The 9,585-nt window shown below is 44.6% G+C and overlaps 1 protein-coding gene across 2 annotated transcripts in view; it reads left to right on the top strand.

Moving 5' to 3' along the window:
- pcsk7 (proprotein convertase subtilisin/kexin type 7) overlaps positions 1-9,585 on the top strand; it is a 214,200-nt gene that overhangs the window by 41,684 nt on the left and 162,931 nt on the right. For both annotated transcript variants that reach the window (XM_043676630.1, XM_043676631.1), the window contains exon 6: positions 1,190-1,244. In XM_043676630.1, the coding sequence (XP_043532565.1) occupies positions 1,190-1,244 (55 nt within the window). The remainder of the gene's footprint in view (positions 1-1,189; positions 1,245-9,585) is intronic.

The following is a 9,585-nucleotide window of genomic DNA, read 5'->3' as shown; positions in this document are numbered from 1 at the left end:
TCCAGCACTTCCTCCTTTGTAATCTGGACATTTTGCAAGATGTCACCATCTATTTCCCTACAGTCTATATCTTCCATATCCTTTTCCACAGTAAATACTGATGCAAAATATTCATTTAGTATCTCCCCATTTTCTGTGGCTCCACACAAAGGCTGCCTTGCTGATCTTTGAGGGGCTCTATTCTCTCCCTAGTTACCCTTTTGTCTCTAATATATTTGTAAAACCCCTTTGGATTCTCCTTAATTCTATTTGCCAAAGCTATCTCATGTCCCCTTTTTGCCCACCTGATTTCCCTCTTAAGTATACTCCTACTTTCTTTATACTCTTCTAAGGATTCACTCGATCTATCCTGTCTATACCTGACATATGCTTCCTTCTTTTTCTTAACAAAACCCTCAATTTCTTTAGTCATCCAGCATTCCCTATACCTACCAGCCTTCCCTTGATGGGCTGAATGGCCTCTTTTCTGACTCCACATCATTTATAGTTTTCTATAAGGTTGAGGGAAAAGGATTCCTGAAGAAGGGCTTATGCCCGAAACGTCGATTCTCCTGTTCCCTGGATGCTGCCTGACCTGCTGCGCTTTTCCAGCAACACATTTCCAGCTCTGATCTCCAGCATCTGCAGACCTCACTTTCTCCCCTGAGGGAAAAGGATATCCAAATAAGTTACAGCCCCAATTCAGTTTTCACCCATTATCCATACAAGGGCAACTCTAGCAGAGACGTTGTTCTGAGCATAATCTCAAAATGAGGGCTTGAATAAATGTGAAATATGCCTCATTTTCTAGATTGTCACAGCCACTTTGAGTGGGAGAGCTCTGCTCCAATATTTGGAATCTGCCAGAATAGAATCTCTTTCCCCATCTGTAGCCGAACCACTTGAGCTGCATCCTGCAGCTGCTAGTTCCTGTGTCTTTTCTAAAAAGCTTTTCTGTAAATTGTCCTAATTTCTATTCCCAGAAAGTGAATTTCCTGACATGTTTTGAAAGGATGGGGGATCTTCCATCTTCCCCCGCTTGCCTTTCTAATTGTTCAGAAAGTTGTGAAGGCATGGATTTTGTGATAATTTCATTGGTTCGGTTCCCTCCTGCCCAGATGTCGGGCCTTGTCCTAACCATTGGGAGACGTGATCGGAACATAGGGTCTGTTTGGTTGGTCCCTCACTTACCTCCTTTCTCTTCCCACAGCTGGGGCCCTGATGATGACGGGAAAACTGTGGATGGCCCACATCCCCTTGGGAAGGTAAGCCTCTGACTGGGGAATGTGGGCGTGAGGGAAGTGAATCTGGAATTCTTGTGGCTGAGCTTTTGCGTATATTCAAGGCTGAGATAGATCTGGAATCAATCAAGGATTCAAGGGATATGGGGAAATGACAGGAAAGTGGAGTTGTGGATTATCAGATCAGTCATGATCTAATTGAATGGCACAGCAGACTCGATGGGCTGAATGACCTCATTCGCCTTCTGCGCCTTAGTGGGTTATGTAGGTTTGCAGAGCCAAGCTCTGGGTCTGTGATTGGGAGGAGAAAGTTAAACTCTGTCTGAATTCCTTTATCGCAAACTGCTTTGTTTTTATTTTTTTTTGCATCAAAAGCCTTCGGGACTAGTTGACCGAATGAAATCATAAACAGCCGTGTCTTATCCTGACCTATCACACCCGTGGAACAGCACGCAATCATTATGAATGTTCACAGGACAGTGTCAACTGGCTTGTTTCAGTGTCCTGCGCCAGACAGGAAACAGCTGGCTAATAGGGGAGGAGACGTGATGCCACTGACACATTCTGTAGACCCTCCCCACCCCACAACGATAATTTCTATTAATGCTGTGCCTTTTAATGACCAAAACATCCCAAGTTGCTTCACAACAGTTCTCTAAATCAGACATTCAGCCACATAATCCATATCAGATGGCCCGAAACATGGTCAAAGACTTAGCTTTTGAGGAGCATTTGAATGGAAGAAGGCAAAGCAGGAAGACTGAGAGGCTAAGGGAGGAAATTCCAGCAATTGGTGCCGAGACAGATGAAGCCATGGCCACCCACATTGGAGAATTCACATCAGGAATACGCTGAATACCAGGTTTGGCGGAGACCCAGATATTGCAGGTGGCAGCCCTGCAGGAGCCTACAGAGGTGGAGAGGACAGAGCCGACACAGAAGATGCTGGAGAAACTCAACGGGTCGAGCAGTATCTGTGAAGAGAGAAACAGAATCAACGTTTTGAGTCCGATTTGACTTCATAACTTCTGAAGAAGAGTCATACTGGACTCATTGTTAACTCTGTTTCTCTCCTCAGATGTTGCTAGACCTACAGAGTTTCTGCAGCATCCTCTGTTCGATTCAGATTTCCAGCATCCACCTCATTTTGCGTTGTATTTAAAAGACTCTCGTAGGACATGGGTGCTGCTGGCTGGGCCAGCATTTATCGTCTGTCCCTAGTTGCCCTTGAGAAGGTGGGGTTGAACTACCTTCTTGAACCGCTGCAGTCCATGTGCAATGCCCTGAGGGAGAGAATTTCAGGATTTTGACAGTGACAGTGGCATTTTTCCAAGTTAGGATGGTGAGTGTCTTGGAAAGGAGATTGCAGGGGGTGGTGTTCCCATGTATCTGCTGCCCTTGTCCTTCTAGGTGGAAATGGTCATGGGTTTGGAAGGTGCTGTGTGAGAACCTTTGGTGAATTTCTGCAGTGCATTTTGTAGGTAGCGCACACTGCTGCAACTGAGCATCGGTGGTGAAGGGAGTGGATGTTTGTGGATGTGATGCTTTGTCCTGGATGCTATCAAGCTTCTTTCGTGTTGTTGGAGCTGCATTCTCGTCTGGGCAAGTGTATTATCTTCGAGAGGAGCAGGGCCAAGGATGGATTTGGAAACGGGGATGAGGAGTTTACAATTGGTCTTTTCTGGAGGTTAAGGAAGATTAATGAGGGTGATGGGTGAATGGGACTTGGTACAAGTTAGGATCTGGGCAGTGGAGTTTCAGATAGCATAAAATCTCCGGAGGTTTGGATGTGGGATGCCCACCAGGGCTGTGTAAGTTGAATTCATCGGAAATCCAGGTAAACATTGCCTTAGGGAGCTGGGCACAATGGGGCCTTTTTATTCCTGAATAAATAAGATGTTTAATTTTCTGCAGCAATATCATCTGCTTATCATCTCACAATCCAGGCTGATCTGTCAGGGTGCAGTGAGCTCAGAGCTTGGGTGTTTTAGCTGAAGGTATGCAGATATCAATCTGACTCTTCAGTTACGCTGTAAATGTGCAAGAGACCAATCGGATATTCAAACTACCATGGGTTGACTGGGGAATTCAGTGTCTTGCTTTTCCCCTGATTTGATGCAAAAGACATGACAGTGCCTGCCAGGACAGGTCTCTTTACAAAGCACCACATAGAAATGCACTTATCTTATCCTGCATCAATAATGTTGTTCATTCCTAATCATCTCACATATGTCAGATGTGTCAAATACACCATTAGTGACAAACTGAGCTCACTCAGTTGACAGAAGATTGTAATCACCCCACGGTCCGGGGAGATCTACCGAGAAATCAGCTCCTCTTGGGTTGAAAGAAACAGCAATATCTAAAGACTGAGATCAATTTTGAAAGGTGAAAGTGAGCAAGAAATCCCCAGTCGGGGTATTGTATATGGGGCTCCGAGTAATATCGGTAAGGTACGGCTGGAGTGAATAGGTTATTGGTGCCTTGGAATCACAGGGTATGAGGAATAGGCAGGAGACGCAAGATCAGCCATGATTAGGTCACGTGATCTTTTGTAAATAATAAGTTAAGCACAACACAGTTGACCTTCAAGTTCCAAAACGTCATCCAGTAAATTCTCAAAACATCCGTTTTCTGGTTTCATTCCAAAAAATAATATTGTTCTAACATTTGGCAGTATAGCCAGTCCCTGGGTGGCACAGTGGTTCATTGGTTAGCACTGCAGCCTCACAGCACCAGGGACCCTGGTTCGATTTCAGTCTCTGGCGACTGTCTGTGTGGAGTTTGCATGTTCTCCGAGTGTCTGTGTGGGTGTGCTCTGGTTTCCTCCCACAGTCGCAAAGGTGTGCAGGTTAGGTGGATTGGCCATGGGAAATTACCCAGTGCGTTCAGAGATGTGCAGGCTAGGTGGGTTAGCCATCTGAAACACTGGGTTACAGGGAGAAGGGGTGGGTCTGGGTGGGGATGCTCTTTGGAGGGTTGGTGTGGGCTTAATGGGCTGAATGGCCTGCTCCACTCTGTAGGAATTCTATGTTGAGTGCAGTGAGGAGTGCATGTCTCCTCTCTATCAGATTCTGTGTTTGGCCCTTAGTTGTTATTGGATTAGTTGACCTTATGGGTATATGGGATGTCATTACACTGGGACGACCTTTTCTGTTTCGTGTAACCTCACCCCAACCTTCTTTCTTTTCCCACAATTCTCTAGCCTTCTCCTGTCTGGAGACAAGGAGTGAAAGATCTGTGCTGAAAATCACTGTCAGCTTCACAGTTTGCCTCTAGGTGGCGTTTAAAGCTCATGACACCAATTTATTCTTGAGCCAGACCCTGTTTGCGTTGACTCCTGACAAATTACATCTTCCTCCGCTCAGAGTAGCCTCTTCCCCCTTTGATTTCCTTTTAAGCATTTTGAAAGCTGCACCAAAACCCTTCTGTGCTGCGCTGTGAGCTGCTGAAAATGAACAGCTCTTAATCTTCCAATGAGTGACCCAGACTGAGGTCTGTTTGCACTCCTATTCCCTCATAAGTCATCATCTGTAGACAGACAGTGCATTGTTTTGACAAGAGCTTTGCAAACTCGCTTCCCAAATAGGGAGGGAGCAGGGCCCTATCTCTGTACCAAATTTTTTTTGAGTGCGCCATTTGTAGATATAGCTGCAACGCGGAGGGAGGGAGCACAGAGAAGGTGAACCTGTTGTCACTACCTCTTTGAAGACATTGCTTATCCCTTGAGGACGAGGGTGGCTATTTTACAAAGGAACTCCCCTTTCCTGTTCATCTATTTTGTAGGTTTTGGCTGTTTTAATCCCCAGCTGAGTGCAGTTAAAGCTGCATCCCTTCAGTGTGCCCATGCCAATGTTCAGGGACCTGATGGCATGGAAAGGAAGAATGGGGATTGGATGGGTGTCTGTTGGCAGAGTGTGTCTATAGTGCAGCCTTTGTAGGAGCCAAGACCTGTGTCTCCCCTTGTTACCAGCTCCACAGCAGGGGTTCAGTCTAACCTGGATCACCAGTGGAGTGCCACACATGGTGTCTCTGGGGTTAGCTCATAGCTATTCACCAGAACCTGCAGCAGTGGGTACAGATCCCTATCAATTGACACAATCTCATTATTAACTGTGTATTAATTGTGTTTGAGGGCAGGTGGAGGCCATGAATTGGGGTTGCTAGTGAATGCATATAAAGTGTCACAAATTGAAACTGGTTTGGTTGAGGCAAGTGCTCGTCATATTTCGCTCTAATTAAATGTAAAACAGAGGAAAGATTAGTTCCAGTATTGTGCCTCACCTGCTGGCTTTCTGGACAGATGTCCGTTTTACCTCTAACGGGGTCTGCTACTTAGTGCGATAGTGTTTGTTATGCAATTTAAGAAACAGATATTGAAGGCTTCAGCACTTGGTTGTTGTGTACAGTTAGCACATTCACAGGTGCAGTGTCTGGGCTTGCATGAGGCTATTTGGTTGCAGTGGAAGAACATGTTTTTAGTAGCTTGCCGTGCTTCACAACGAATTTCGGTTGTGTAAGCAATCTTTTATACCTTTAGGTTACATGCCACTATATATTGATATTGGGGTCACGAGTGTGTCTTTTAAATAGATACTTACCCTGCCGCTTAAAGAGGCATAACACATCACAGATTGCAACACGCAGTCAAATTGTGGATTATTCAGGCAATGTTATAAAAAATCTTTGAGCTTTCACTTTGTGCTATTTGTTTTTACAGGGGCAGGTTTACAGGGAAAGGATGAGGGCTCTTGGACTTGTTCTCATTGAATAAGTGTCTTTGACGTAATTTTTTTTTCACTCACCAGGCCATTTCATTGTTTTGCAGAATTGTTACAGTGCAGAAGGAGGCCATTCGGTCCATTGTGCCTATGCCAGCCCTTCAAACGAGCATCATTACCTCGGTGCCAGTGTCCTGCCTTTTCCCCCATACCCTTGCCCACTTTCTATCCAAATGGTCATCCAATGTTCTCTCGAATGCCTCAATTGAACTTCCAGGTCGCGCTGTCCGTACCTTTAACTATTCACTGAGTGAAAAACATAATTTTCTTACATTCCACTTGCTTCTTTTGCATATCACTTTAAATCTATGTCCTTTCATTATTCTTTACTTTTTACAAGCAGAAACAGTTTCTCCCTATCCACTCTATCCAGCACATTCATGACTTTGAAACCCTCTATCTGATCTCCTTTCAGCCGCGTTCTCTCCAAAGTGAGCAGTCCCAACCTGGAGTCTCCTTATAGCGTCATGTACAGCCCAGAAACAGACCCTTCGGTCCAACTCGTCCATGTTAACCATGCCGATCATGACCCAATCTAGTCCCATTTTGCAGCATTTTTTCCATATCCCTCTAAACCTTTCCTATTCATATACCCATCCAGATGCCTTTTAAATGCTGTAATTGTACCAACCTCCACCACTTGCTCTGGCAGCTCATTCCATACACACAGCACCCTCTGCGGGAAAATGTTGCCCCTTAGGTCCCTTTTAAATCTTCCCCCTCTCACCTTAGACCCATTCCCTCTAGTTTTGGATTCCCCTATCCTGGGAAAAAGGCATTAGCTATTCACCCTATCCATGCCCCTCATTTTATAAATCTCTATTAGGTCACCCCTCAGCCTCCAATGCTCCAGGGAAAATAACCCCAGCCTATGCAGCATCTCCTTATAGCTCAAACCCTCCAGACCTGGCAACATCCTTGCAAATCTTTTCTGAACCCTTTTAAGTTTAACAACATCCTTCCTATAGCAGGAAGACCAGAATTAAATGCTGAATTCCAAAAGCGTCTCAACTAATGTCCTGTACAGACACAACAGGACCTCCCAACTCCTATACTGAGTGCACTGACCAATAAAGGGAAGTGTACCAAATGCCTTCTGTACTATCCTGTCTGCCTTTTCAAGGATCTATGAACCTGCCGCCAAGGTCTCTTTATTCAGCAGCGCTCCCCAGGACTTTACCATTAAGCGTATAAGTCCTGCCCTGGAGGAGGATGTTCTGGCTATGGAGGGATTGTAACAAAGATTTACCAGACTGATTCCACGAAGGCAGGACTGATGTATGAAGGCAGACTGGATTCACTGGAGTTTAGAAGAATGAGGGGAATATCAAAGAAGTCTATAAAATACTAAAAGGACTACACAGGGTAAACGTAGGAAGGATTTTCCCAATGAAGAAGAAGTCCAAAACCAGCAGTCACAATCACTGCATACAGGCTTGACCAGTTAGATCTCTGATGAGGAGAAATCTCTTCACTCCGAGGGTGAGCCAGTGGAATTGTCAGCTGGCTCAGAAAGCAGTAGAGACCTAAACACTGAATGTTTTCAAGGGGTCAGATATAAATCTTAGGGCGAAAGGGATCGAAGGCTATGGGGAGAAAGCAGGAACAGGGTACTGAGCTGGATGATCAGCCATGAACATATTGAATGGTGGAGCAGGCTCGAAGGGCTGAATGGCCTACTGCTCCTCCTCTTTTCTACATGCTCCTTCAAACTGTCCACATAACCGAAGTTTCTCATTCCTGGAACCATTCTTATGAATCATTTCTGCACTCTCTGCAATGCATTCACATCATTTCTATAAAGTAGTGTCCATAACTGTACACAACAACCCAGCTAAGGAAGTAGTTGAGGTTTCTTTAGGTAGCAATCACAACTTCATTGATATTATGCTGCCAGCAGGAGGAGTGCATGAGCAGGCTGGGAAAACAGCCTGACTTTGGTTGTTTTTCATCCCTCCCTCCTTCCAATGACCCAGATAGGATTGACTTGTGTACTGCTGGGAGGAAGGCTAATGTTGGACATTTTAATTCCTGATTTGTGAAGCCTGAACAACTCATGGCATTGATACTGAATTGATCTTCAGGCAGTTCAAATATATCCTATATATTAAATTATATAAAATTCATTACTTAATGGGACATTTGTACACTGTTTTGTTTCTTGTGAATGTCGCCTAGGTAGCAATTCAGACCAGTCTCATCCACTTTGTGTTAATGAGTAACCATCGTAAAAACAGAACGCCTCCTCGATAAGGTCAGGCCGTTTAACACTAAACAAATCAAAGGGCAGTGCCAGATAATGAGATGTCCTTTTCCACACCGTCTGGTAGCATTAGGAACTTGGGATGGATTCAGCTGAGCTCCAGATATAAAAACTTGAGAAACACACGTTATTTTAATCAAAGTGACACATTTAGGAAGGCCTCACAAATCTTAGTGGAGGTTGTCAAAAGTTTTTGTTTTAATTTATTGGCCAATTCTCAATTGCTGTGAAATCAAACATAACCCTGTGTTCTATCTGAGAGTTCTCCGTTTAACAAATGGGAAGGCAGCCATCGTCAGTTTTCTGTTTATTGCATTTTCGAAATGCCTGTCTAAATTCTCACTGCACCTTCCTATCATTTTGATCTCTAGCCACATAATTGCAAAATCCTAGACTGTGCTGTCCTGGTCTGTGGTGAGTTAAGTGGGGCAGATGCTGGAGATCAGAGATGAGAGTGTGTTGCTGGAAAAGCATAGCAGGCAGCATCTGAGGAGCAGGAAATGCTGCCTGATCTCCTGTGCTTTTGCAGCAACACACACTCAACTCAAGATAGTGGAGAGGCTAGCATCTAACCTGTACTGCTTAAGCTTGTGTAGTTTGGCAGCAGTGACTCTGTAGGAGGTGGTTAAGGGTAAAATCCTCCTGATTTATAGCTCAGTGAAAAGTCAGGGGAAAGACAATAAAGCCCTTACCATCACCCCCTGGATTTTTACTCTACTTCTGGATATTTTCTAATCAACTTGTTCAGAGATGTTGTTACACATCCCTGGAGTAGAACCTGGGCCTCCTAGCTCAGAGATGAGGATGCTACCACTGTACTGCAAGACCACCTCTCTGAGTTTCTACACTGAGAGAACCCGCGAGCATTTCCCCTTGACATCTCACCCACCCTCATTACATACTGGTGGGCGTTACTGATCCGACTGTGTGGAAAAAGATATTTCATTAACTTGCACTGCACTCTCCACGTTGTGCGAAATATCCTGCTCTTATTGAGCAGCCATTCCATTTTCACAGAGGTCACTCTTAAAACTCCTGAGTGTGTAACTCAGCGCAAACAGGCAGAGACTGTCCTGCACTGCTACCTAGAGGATGTTCAAGAAGGAACAATATGCCCTATGGAGTACAGCTTTTATACAACCCAACCTTGAATTTACTTGAATATGCTAGGTTGGAGGAAATCTATAGAAGATGGCTCTGTGTACAGCTTGTGTTTAAATTCCAATGTTTAGAGTTTTAAGGAGTTCTATACGAGCCTTTACAAACTGCCTTCCATGTGTAAATACCTGAGACAGGCAGCATTATCTCCCAAATGAAGCAT

Source organism: Chiloscyllium plagiosum, chromosome 35 (genome assembly GCF_004010195.1).
Source record: "Chiloscyllium plagiosum isolate BGI_BamShark_2017 chromosome 35, ASM401019v2, whole genome shotgun sequence".
Taxonomy (NCBI): Eukaryota; Metazoa; Chordata; class Chondrichthyes; order Orectolobiformes; family Hemiscylliidae; genus Chiloscyllium; species Chiloscyllium plagiosum.
Note: the sequence above shows the minus strand (reverse complement) of the source record. Positions and strands in the feature narration are given on the sequence as shown.